The sequence below is a fragment of the Indicator indicator genome, chromosome Z, assembly GCF_027791375.1.
Source record: "Indicator indicator isolate 239-I01 chromosome Z, UM_Iind_1.1, whole genome shotgun sequence".
Classification (NCBI taxonomy): domain Eukaryota; kingdom Metazoa; phylum Chordata; class Aves; order Piciformes; family Indicatoridae; genus Indicator; species Indicator indicator.
In genome coordinates, this window is record NC_072053.1 from 7,248,052 (window position 1) to 7,261,012 (window position 12,961).

General features: G+C 40.3%; 1 protein-coding gene across 1 annotated transcript in view; it reads right to left on the minus strand.

Moving 5' to 3' along the window:
- MSH3 (mutS homolog 3) overlaps positions 1-12,961 on the minus strand; it is a 153,871-nt gene that overhangs the window by 61,966 nt on the left and 78,944 nt on the right. The window contains exon 10 of the mRNA XM_054398282.1: positions 2,459-2,591. Coding sequence (XP_054254257.1) covers positions 2,459-2,591 — 133 coding nt within the window. The remainder of the gene's footprint in view (positions 1-2,458; positions 2,592-12,961) is intronic.

Sequence of the window (12,961 nt, forward strand, 5' to 3'; positions counted from 1 at the left end):
TAGGCCATTCTGCTGTTGACAGCATTTCAGACTGGCAGGATGTCAGGTGCTGGAACTGCAGAACTGGGAAGAACAAGCAGTCCTTGTATTAATGCCACTCTCCATAGCAACAGTAACATTGCTCATCTCCTTAAAGCATTCTCATAGTCCTGTTTTCATGCTGGGGCAAACTTGAAGCTGGTAATATGACCTCCAAAGCAATACCTAATTCATGCTACAAGAATGCTGTTCCAATTCCAGATTGCTTGTACTTCAGGGTAGATCAGCAATGGTTTATGGTGGTTTGGGTTTGTGGTAACAGGAACTTGAGGAGGGTCAGACTAATAACTGCCAATTTGAATGATGCTACCAGATAAGGATCATTAGAAGACTTGCTAAACCCCAAAAAGTAACATTCAGACCAGGAAAATATGATATTATTTACCAGAAAAGCATTCATAAGTGTGCTTTGCCTTGCCAACTCAGTTCCAAAACAGTGTTACTTTGCCTTAATATTTTAATGTCTCCTCTAGAGGTTAATGGTGCAAAATGCATTGCACAATAAAAGTTCTACAACGGCTGATCTGAATGAAAGACATCTGGAATGGCTGAGACAATCCAGCCATCTCTGTATACCTTCAGACATCTCTCTGAAACATACCTCCTCAAGTACTGTCACTGAAGTCTTACGAGTCTGAAGGATGGAATACTTGTCACATTCACCTGTTTCACCTGCAGCTGACACTGAATTAACAACCTCATTCCTGTTAAACCACCAGTGCACTCCCCATGGTTTTGGATCCCTTAACGGGAATGAAATTGCAGGGAACTTCCTTTTGAGCATGTTGGAGTTGGGTATTCAAAATTAACAGAACTGGAAAGAGATTGCTACAGCAGGAACTGAGAAGGCAGCATTCACCAAATATTATTAAAGAAAAAACAAAAATTCACAAAACCCAGTTACTCCAGTTTCTGACTCTTCTTGCTTTGCAGGGTTCTTTCTTCATGCTCCATATTTACTGTCTGTCTAGACCGTAGAATCTGTTTCCCAGAGTCTGCTTTTGATTCTTTATTCAAAACAGACTCTGCCTTTCAGGGATACTGTCATCTCCTCAAAGTTATAGAGTCTTCAAGGATTAGTCAGTGCTTTGGGTACTGTCTGCAGTGTTCTGCAATGGATGACACTAGATATTTAGCAGGGGATGTTGATAAAGTGTATTTTTGGAGCTCTTCCCCCCCATTTACCCTTAATGATTCTGCTAAAGCACTTCTACAAATTCTTTCTAACACCTGATTCACTAAACACATCTTCATACTATGACTGCTGTTGTTAAGACAAACTACATTATCACTTCGTTCCAAAAATCACACCAAAAATCCAGGGTCTCTGAAGGGTTCCACTAAAATGATAGCTTTAAAGCTGAGAAGGGAAAGCAGTCCTACAACATGAAGGGATACCTGAAGAAACCCAAAGCAGAGGATAGCAATGGAAGCTTGCTAGGGAGTTGTGTAATGCAAACTGATCCCTAAAAACCTCATTACGTCTCACTCTGCCTGAAATGAGCTATATCATTAAAAAGTGAATTATCCAATTCCTAGATAGTTCCTTTAAAGAAAAAAAAAATCAGATGGATGTGGCACATTTTAGAAGATGTGGCAGTTGCTGCACACTCCCTCTTTTCATGAGCTTCATTATAGCTGGACTTCTGTATGTAAGTCTTTCCATGTGACTAAGACTGCAACACATTAGGGCTTTAAAAATCATGCAAATACAAGTTTCAGATTTTCAGAGAGAGGAAACATTTGCACTGTACCATCCAAAGAAATTACAACTTTGTTCTCCTTCTACCCACCTATTCTTTTATCTAAAACAAACTGTCAATATCTCTAAATATAACAGTGAAATAGAAGAACATGAAGTACTGCACAGGTGCTATTAGCACATTAATTTGCTTCAACTAAGAACTGCCACTGTCTCATTGCAAGTAATTCTTATTAAAATGTGCAAGTGAGATCCAAATTACAGAATTTATAAATAAATTAACGTTTGTTTGAAAATAGCTAACTACAGCCAAGTGGTTTCACTGGCAAGTGTGATTTTAGATAAGCATACAGAATGCAATGCCTTGTTTTGAACAGAAATAATTTATGGCACAAGGACCCATTGCCACATCCCATCTCAGTGAATCCAGCCACTAAATAATGAGTACTACAAAAGTTTTTCCTGTGAGCAATACAATGCATGTGTTCTAGAAGCCTAATCAGGCATTTCCATCAGCATATCAATGAGAACAAAAAACCCCAAAATTCTACCATGAGGCAAAAATAACTTTTATAAACTTGCATCCCTTTATCACCTCAAGCTCAGTCTTGCTAAGAAGGAAACAGTTTTAAGCAAACATGCAAAAAAATAAGTTAGTAAATTAAGACAGAATTATGCCATTTAGGGTAAAATAAATGAGGGTAATTATGGGCATACCTTTTTGTGAAAAACACTGCAGAGGCCCCTCTCTATATCTGGCAGCTTACAAAGAAGATTTTGAATCTGACCAAACACACTGGATTCTGATTGCAGAATTTCAGACACAGCATCAAGCCGGGCATTTATTTCACTGCAAAAGAATAATCATAACATCAATAAATAAAACTTGTGTTTCTCTGAGGGGAAAGCATACACCCTTGTTAGCTTTTTCCTTTAGTTTGTTTTGGTTTTGTTGTTTTTTTTTCCTAAACTTTTTGCTAAAACCACGTCCTTGCGAGGAGGTAGTAGAAGAATTAAGAAATGCTGCGAATCTTGGGGTTTCATTCAAGATGCAAGCAATATCCTGGATATAAGCTCATTATCCCCCCTCCTCTGCTCAAAATAGCCAATTATACACTTCAGTGCCCATGCCTACATGTTTTTCTAGTGGTATGTAATATAAGCAACACTGAACCCTGAATATACAACCTTGAACTTCCAGAGAAGTACCTGGGGGAGGGACAGGCAGAGTTTACATTTGAACTATATGTAGCATTCTTTATTTCAACAGGGTATCAGTACTGATTACCATTTTGCCCCCCTACTTTTGATCCAGACCAGCAATTAGCAATTACATGAATCAGAATCATGTTTGGATTTTGGCTTGTTTTTCCCCCCACACCCTCTAATACTCCATTTCAGGACTGAAGTCAATCAATGAAGAACATCTTTTATGTGAATAAACTATTCTACAGTTACTTGTGTCTTTTTTACAATCATATTCTTACAGCCATTGTCAGAAAAGAGCTTGAAAACGGACAATCTACTGTGCTGGTTCACCTCACTACACTGCTGGTAATGACATAGTTACCACTTCCAGTGTGTCCATGAACAAGCTGTAGCTTTTGTAACGACAGTGAACTCCATTTCTGGGTTTTGAGCAACCCAGTTGCCTTACTGCTGCTTTCTAAGAAAAGACTGAGATCAGGGGGACATGGGTGTATCCAAATATGCAGACTAGGACTTGATCGTTGGGAGACAGTGAAACAAAGCACCATCAGTGCATGCAGGCCAAAAGAAATAGAGTGAAAGGTAGCTAAGCTCACTGCAAGGCAGCAGTGAAAGAAATGTGTCAAAGCTGAATAGGGCAGTTCCTCTAAATGTTGCTTTTACAAGTTTAGGCTTTATCTCTGAGGTAACAGTGTGCATTATAAAACAGGGTCAGTGTGGTGAAAGTTGTGCAAAGATTTGTTAAGATTTCTCAACAAAATCATCCTTTCCAGTTCACGTTTCTCAGAGTCCCTCTCCAGTGTGCCACTGGGCCCACTCTGTGCATATCAGTATACTGGAAGGCTCTAGCCTATATTCGGAAAGTTTCTGGCAAGTAAGGCTGAATCCGAAACATAATGTTCTAAGAAACTTCAAAAACCCTCAAGTTATCCCAGTGATTATTCTAAAATCTTTGTGTTTTCTCCCAGAATGACAACTAAGCCTTAACACAACATTCTCCTCCTTAGACAAGGAATTTAAACCCTGCTATGTTCATGTGCATCCACCCTTGCAGGTTAAGAAGAAAGCAGTCCTTGATACTGACACTCCATATACCAACCAAGTGTGTGGAAGGCAGACACAGCTCAGCCCACATCTCTTGTCATGGACCACTGACACGCTTAGAGCTCAGCCAGCACACAAGGATGTAATAAAAATGTAAGATTTTGAGGAAGACTGCCTGGCTTTTATTGCAGAACTGCTGTACTGCTTGCCACTGTAGCTGCTAACAAACACTATCTGCAAGGAAATCGATGAATGAGACACTTATCTGGGTTGCAGACATTACAGCAGGCCACCAGTCAGAGGCCTCTGGCCCTGAAGACAGCTAATCTAAGAGTCCTTGAAATTTTATTATACTGCAAGTGAAAGGGAGAAGCCATCATGACTGGATGTGCACTAGGTTACAGATAAACCTCAAAGCATTTAAGTGCCAGGATTTTCTCCATGGCATACTGTTTTATAATAATATAGTAAAACATCTCCTCAATGGTCACAGATGACACATTCATTCCCAGAGCAAATTTGCTCTACACCAGGATTTGCCCCACTTGCACCATCTACCTAGAGTGCAGGTATATCCACTCCTCCACATCCACTGTATGAACAGAGGACAGACTCTTGCTGTCTTGACCCTGGGCACCTTGAGGACTCACTCTGTTAACTCTCAGCTGGACAGCAGAATCTCCAATCACGCCGCAGTACCCCAAATACTTCACTATCTCAAGAGTGCTTTTTCCTGGACTGAGGAAAACAAAATGTCAGACTGCGGAAGCTGCTTAGCAGCCCTGCTGCAGGGCATAAAAAGGCCTTCATCCCCTCCACTGTTCCATTCCTCCATCAATGCCAAATGCACAAAATTAACCATTTCTCCTGTTCCTCTGGCCAGCCAGGCAACCTGCAAGCAAAAGCAGCAGACGGCAGCTACTATCAGTTGAACTGCTCAGACCTATAGTCTGTTTTCAGCACAGAACACATCTGAGCTTTAAATCCGATCTCTAAGAGCCGCAATCACATATCTGGTGTAGACTGGCAAGGTTACTAAAAGTTATGCAACCAAATAACCAAAGAGCACGCTGTTGGCATCCACACAGTGCGTTCAAGACAGCAGAGATTTAAGCTTTGTGCATCAATTACTGAGGCGGTCTAAACTACAGCTGGATAATGGAAAGCAAATTGAGAAGTGTTTATATCTCTGACAAAGTAATAAAACACCCTGAGCATGCAGCTTTGAAGCTAGCAAACAGTTACACTAAAATTCTGAAGGTCAGTATCATTAGGCACAATCACATTTTCACGGAGAATTACTAAAAATTGCTATACTTGAGACCCTGGAACATTCCTCTGTGTGAAGTAATACTGAACTGTTAGATTGTAAACAGGAAGAAGAAAATAATCTGTATTTTTATCATAAAACACGTAAGCAGCAGTGTTTCAGAATACTGTCAGTTAATTTAAACAGCATGATTGTATCTGTGACCAATTGAAAACACACAGTAATATGTAAAATAGATGCAGATATTAAAAACCTCCTCCCTTCAAAGCTTAATCTGCACTTTAATCATCCTCACATATGGCCATGTTACTGTAGCTCCAGTAATCTACAACTAAGCATCCCTACAGTTTCTCTGATTAATCCTACAAATAAGGAAGGGTCAGGAAAACAGCACCAGTATCAAATGACCCATTTTATTCCACCTGTAAACAAAACATCACAGGTTTCCTATTTCAAAAGTCAGTACACTGAATAATTCTGTAAAACCCCATGTGTATGAGAAAAGAAGGACAAGGAAGAAAAACAATAGAACAGCCAGATGATGAATTTCAAAGTATTTTTAAAAAATATTTATACTTAAACTAATAAACATTTTGTTGAGCAACAATATATTGGACTAATCAGTTGTTAAACCACCTCAAAAGAAATTCATTCAGCACTGCACAGTTATCCAGCATATCTGATGTACAGTTTTGGGGTTTCTAATCTCTGCATGATCTGGCAAAAAATTCCAGCACTAAAAACTGAAATGTAACATTACACAAAGGCTCAACATCTTATGCTAAGAAACTGTCTGACAGCTTATAAGCTGGCTACTACTTCATTCTCTATTTAGGTGAAATATTAGCCTATTCTTTCCCATCTTATAAACCATGTCACCAATTTGAGCTCTAATTTTCCAAACAATCTTCTGCAAAATAATGTAACATAAGTCACCTGACCAAAAGCAATACATTATTTCTGCTGTATCTTCATCTAAGAGCATCACCAATGCAATATTAAAATCACTTTCCAATGTACTTATAACAAAATCTAACTGTTCAATTTTTTATTCTAGCCATTTAAAAGAACTACTTGAAATTAAGTCATGAGATACTCCCATGTACAATGCTGCTGCCAGATACGTGAACAATACAGAAAAATCAGCAAATATGGAAATATTTGAATCCTGAACTAAAAATTATTTTGACAAAGCAGTAGGCTGCAGATACGAAGGCACTGCACTGAATTAATATCTGAACAACTGGACAACTTAATCTAAATAGGATTGCTGGTTGCTAGTATGCTAACCGATCTTCTGATCTTGTACAGTGAGAAAAATCTAGCATTTTCAGATGTGATAATATATAGATACATTTAAAGTAGAGTAAAATTCAGAGTAACTGCCACATAAGAACTGCAGAAAATTTTCAGTCATATAAAGTTTTACTTTTATACAAGGTAAAAAGTACACATTTCTTAGAAACCTAAAGGCTTATGATCTCATATGATAAATGCATAAACTATGAGTTCCTTCATCCTTCATAATAAACATAGCTCAAGTACAGTGAATGTATAAAATTGAAACTAATTTCACTAATCTGTTCAGAGACCACAGTGACATGTAAAACTACCAGTCACAAAAATTCAACACCTGAAAAAATATGATTATTAAACAACAAACATTGCTTTCTATGAACTACAGTATTTAGATCAAAGCCCAGCAGTCTCCAGCCTAACCACGGCATTTCAAAGAAAAAGAAAGGTGTATTACTCTAACACTGGGAAAATAGAAGGTGCACTTGGCTATCAGCTATGCCCAAGTAAGTCCCTGAACTACAAATCGCTGAAAGCTGGAGAGTGCTCTGGAGAGGTTGCAGGGTCCAGCTGCCCTATCCTCATACTCCCCTCTGATACCAGTTACTTTCAAACAAAGGATATGGAGAAAGCTATCCTGACCTTTGTTGCTTTTTGTTGTCTCAACATTTTGCCTTTTTCTTGACCTTCCTTCACAGTTGACTAATGAAGACTTTATATGAGCCAGTTAACTTAAAGACCATGTTAAACAGCACAGTGTTTTCTGCTTCATAACAAGGAATTAATACCATCAAAACCCCAATGCTATGGTAGAATTACCACTTTGCAATCAATAAATTATATATACATCTTTTTAAGGGACAAGAAAACTAAAAAACTCCAAACAAACAAACAAAAAAAACCCAGAAAACAGTATATCTCTGGCTTTTTTACTCAGGTCAGAAGGGGGCTAACTTTATGGGATAAATCCTGAATTATTAAATTGTATTGTGACTGCTGTAATTTTCACTAAATCACAGAATCATAGAAGTATTCAGGTTGGAAGAGACCCTCAGGATCACCAAGTCCAACCGACAGCCCTACTCTACAAGGTTCACCCTTAAACCATATCCCCACCAAATCCAAACAACTCTTAAACACATCCAGGGTTGGCAATTCAACCTTCTCCCTGGGCAGCATGTTCGTTTTACACATTATCAACAATGAAAAGTACGAGAAAGGGTAGTTATATAATTACTACAGTGAAATTTAGATGAAACCTAAAAAATACTTAAAATCATTCTGGATCTGTTAATTTGTTTTTCTATATGCAGGAGAAAGTAATTTACTCTCAAAACTCTTACTGTCACATATCCCTTCAGAGAAGTCCAGTTCCCTTGAACAGGCAGCCGTGAGAAGACAATATTGCTGAATGGATCTCAAATACTTAACAGCAACGTACAAGTACTACAGACTTTGTCTTCACATCTGCTAAAAGAACATCTAAAATATGCAAATGTTAATCAAACACTTTTGTTTATGTTCGCATACAATGTATTTCAGCTATTTGTGCCCCAAAATGGAACCATTAGTTACTTTAGCCAACATGAATGAATGGCTGATTACTACATTTATAAGGAGTTACACTCAGCACTTAATGACAGCAAAACAGAGCTAGCAAAAATGAATGAATACAAGTGATGATGTTGCAATCTTTTTCTTTACTACAACAATTTTTGAGACCAAAGGCATATGCTGTAACCTGCATTTCTGCACTTTGTATTGGCACTGATGCTATAAATTTTTTCTTCTTAGGAGGAAAATTTAGCCCCTGGATTCTGCTCTCATATGGATGGATTTTATTCCTAAATCACTGTAGCAAAAGAAGATTCTAATCTGACTGTGGGTCACAGAATCACAGAAACATTCAGGTTGGAAAAGATTCTCAGAATCACCAAGTCTAACCAAGAGCCCCACCCTACAAGCTTCACCCCTAAACCATATCCCCAAGCACCATATCTAAACAACCTTTAAACACATCTGGGGTTGGAGACTAAACCACCTCCCTGGGCAGCACATTCCAATGCCTGACAACTCCTCTGATGAAATTTTTTTTCCTAATGTCCAGTCTAAACCTATGCAGTCACAGCTTGAGGCCATTCCCTCTTGTTCTATCACTAATTATCTGTGAGAAGAGACCAGCACCAGCCTCTCTACAACATCCTTTCAGGTAGTTCTAGACAGCAATGAGGTCTCCCCTCAGCCTCCTCTTTTCCAAACTAACCATCCCCAGTTCCCTCAATTGCTCCTCACAAGATTTATTCTCCAGGCCCTTCGTATCTTCGTTTTCCTCCTCTGCACTCACTCCAGCACCTCCACATCTCTCCTGTACTGAGGCACCCAAAACTGGACACAATACTCGAAGTGTGGCCTCACCAGAGCTGAGTACAAGGGGACAATCACCTCCCTACTCCTACTGGACAGCATTTCTGACACAAACCAGGATGCCTTTGGCTTTCTTGGCCACCTGTGCACACTGCTTGCTCATATTCAGTTGCTTGTCAATTAGAACCCCCAGGTCCCTTTCTGCCAGACAGCTTTCCAGCCACACTTCCCCAAGCCTGCTGTGTTGCTTGGGGTTGTTGTGACCCAAGTGCAGGACCTGACATTTGGCCTTGTTGAAGCTCATCCCATTCACTTTGGCCATTGATCCAATCTATCCAAGTCCCTCTGTAGAGCCTCCCTACCCTCATGCAGATCAACACTCCCACCCCACTTGGTGTCGGCTGTGATCTTACTGATGACACACTCTGTCTTCATCAACATCATCAATAAAGATGTTAAACAGTCCCAACACTGAGCCCTGAGGAACACCACTTGTGACCGGCTGCCAGCTGGATTTAACTCTATTGACCACCACTCTTTGGGCCTGTTCACCCAGCCAGTGCTTTATCCAGCAGAGTGTGTGCTCATCCAAGCCATGAGCAGCCAGTTTGTCCACGAGAATTATGTTGGAAAGGCTTTTCGAAAGTCTAGGTAGACAATATCCACAGCCTTTCCCTCATCCAACAGTCAGGTCATCCTGTCATAGAAGGCCATCAGGTTGGTCAGGCAGGACCTGCCCTTCATAAACCCATGCTGACTGGGCCTGATCCCCTGGGTTGTTCTCTATGTGTTGTCTAATGGTGCTTGAGATGATTTGTTCCATGACCTTCCCAGGTACTGAGGTGAGACTGACAGGTCTATAGTTTCCCGGATCCTCTTTTCTTCCTTTCTCATAGATGGGTGTTACATTTGCTACCCTCCAGTCCACTGGGACCCCCTCAGCTAGCCAGGACTTCAGGCAGCTAATGGAAAGTGGCTTGGTGAGCACATCTGCCAACACCCTCAGCACCCTCGGGTGTAGCCCATCCAGCCCCATCGACTTTTGTGCACCTAAGCAGCATAGCAGATCATTGACCACTTCCTCATTTATTGTGATGACCTCATTCTGATTCCCCTCCCTGACTCCTAGTTCATGAGGCTGAGTGTTCAGGGAACTGCTGGTTCCAGTGCTAAAGACCAAGGCAATGTAGGCATTGAGCACCTCAGCCTTCTCCTCATCCTTAGTCACTATGTTTCCCTCTGCATCCAGAAAAGGATGGAGATTTTCCCCAGTCCTCCTTTTATTGTTGATGAATTTATAGAAACATTTTTTATTATCCTTCACAGCTGCAGCCAGGTTGAGCTCTAGCTGTGCTTTGGCTCTCCTAACTTTCTCCCTGCATAGCTTCATTATATCTTTACAGTATCTACATGAGAGACCTGTCCCATCTTTCAAAGGCCACACTCTCCTTTTGTTCTTGAGGTCCAGCCAAAGGTCCCTATTCAGCCCTTCCCCACCGACTCATTTTGTGGCACAGGGACAGCCTGCTCCTGAGCCTTTAAGACTTCCCTCTTGAAGTATGTCCAGCCTTCCTGGACTCCTATATCCTTCAGGATGGCCTTCCAAGAAACTTTGTCTATCAGGCTCCTGAACAGGCCAAAGTTTGCCCTCCAGAAGGTCAATGTGGCAGTTTTACTAACCTTTCTTCTTGTTTCCCCAGAGATAAAGAACTCAATCATCTCATGATCACTGAGCCCTAGATGGTCTCCAACCTTTACTTCCCCAACAAGTTTCTTTCCTGTTCACAAGAAGCAGGTCCAGGAGGGCACCTTCCCTGGTTGGCTCCCTCACCGGTTGTGTCAGGAAATGATCCTCCACACACTCCAGGAACCCCCAAGACTTCTCTCCCTGCTGTATTGTATTTCTAGCAGACATCTGGAAAGTTGAAGTCTCCCATGAGAACAAGGGGTAGTGATTGTGAAATCTCTCTCAACTGCTTGTAAAAAATTTCATCTACCTCTTCATCCTGGTTGGGTGGTCTATAACATATTCCCACCATGGTATCACTCTTGGTGGCCTTACTCCTGAATCTTACCCATAAGGACTGAACCTGATCATCACCTTCATTAATTTGCATGGTTTCATATGTCTCCCTAACACAGAGGACCACTCCATCACCTCTTCTTCATCCCTTCTGAAAAGTTGTTACCCATCAATTGCAGCACTCCAGCTGTGGGAGTCATCCCATCAGGTTTCCGTGATGGCTGCTATACCATAGTTTCCCTGACGATGGTATCAAACAACAACATCTTAATTCAGAGTTAAAGACCTTCCAGTAGTTTGTTTTACTGCCCAGATATTTCAGTTATGGGAACTAGCACAAAGTCAAACTTGAAACACTTTCCTTTAGGTACTTTGTGTATAGACTTTGTGTGTACTCAATACATTCTAAGTGAGATGATATAGAACAAGGTATTTTTAGGTTAGGGAAGACGTTGTTGTCAACATCACTATAAGGGGGCCCTCCTCTTCCCAGCTCTACAGTACATATCCTCAAAACAAACCAATACCAAATTAAACTCTTTCTCTTCTTTAGTGGTAGATTAAGGAACTACCTGCAGTTCTGGGTTTTTTTTAAGCTACAGTCATTCTATGCTCTTGCAGGCAAAGTATATTCAGAGTAATGGAAATAATAATAATATCTACAAGGCCTCAGTAAAAACATTCTCTCATCCAGAACTGGAACAAATGGGTCACAAAGGCTACTAGACTCTCAGAAAAAAAAGGAAAACAAAAAAGTGGAAACCCCATTTTTAACGGGTAATAAAAACTTCCATTTTTCAGCCAGCAAAACAAAGATCAAAATGTTTTTGGCAACTCTCCAAATATATACAAACTTTTCTTCTTCCTTTACAGATTTAACTAGAAAAAGATCCAGTTGGTATAAGGTGACTACAAACAAATGCAGACAAGAAAGTATAAAGAGAGTTCCAAAGACTGAAGTCTCATATTCATTTCTGGCAAATAGTGTGCCTTGGAGGTAAGAACCACATCATAGCAATGCTGAAATACATCAATAGATGGGGGTGAATCTGGGGCCAAAAAGGTGAGCTCATCCTAATAAGACTTTAAGTTTTTAATCTCATAGTATGCCTTGCAGCACCCAAAAGAGGTTTAATCAACATGGTTTGATATGGTCTGGAATACTTTTTAGCTAATTAATTCTATGCTTCTGAACTTCTACTAATGGTCTGGAAGAATTAGGAGACAATTGTGTGTCCCCAGCAATTCTCCACCACTCTGACATCAGAGACAGCAGCAGTTTCCTTGTCATGGCAGTGCAGTGGGAGTGCTGAGAAAACTTGGATCCTTGTGCTGGCTATGCCTTGCCACAGGCTCAGAGCCTTCACACAAAGCAGGAAGAGGGACCTTGAGCCTCCATTGTGCCATTTTTTTCTTACAAGTACTCTGTTACAGTAGAGGCCCAAGACACTGATGAAATCTAAGATACCACTCCTTTTGTGGCACACTGTTACAGTGGAAGCTTTTATTTTCTGCTGTTATGTTTACTCCAGTACACTAAACATTCTGTGACTTGCAGCACACCAGAACTGACACATGTACTCCAAAACACAAATGTGAAGTTTAGTGAGTGGGAGAAGGGTTAGGGTTTTTGTTGTTGTTGCTTTTGTTGTTTGTTGGGGGTTTGTTTGTTTGTTTCTGTTGCTGTTGTTCTTGGGGTTTTGTTTGATTTTTTGTTGTTGGTGGTGGTCATTATTTGCTTTGGGTTTTGTTTGGGTTTGTTTTTTTTCTCTTCTAACATGGGCTGACAAGCTCAAAGCCTACTCACTTCAAAGCCTTGAGCTTCCCATGATGGAAATTGCATGACTTCAGAACTCTACATTTAGGGCATTCTGCTCTCCACAATCTTATCACTAAATCTCACTGCATTAGCTTCTGCACATCTTATATTAAAAAAAAACCTAAAAGAGTCAACACAGTATTAAAGAAATTTGGGACTTAGGGATATTTATACCCTATTTCTCCAGGAATCAAC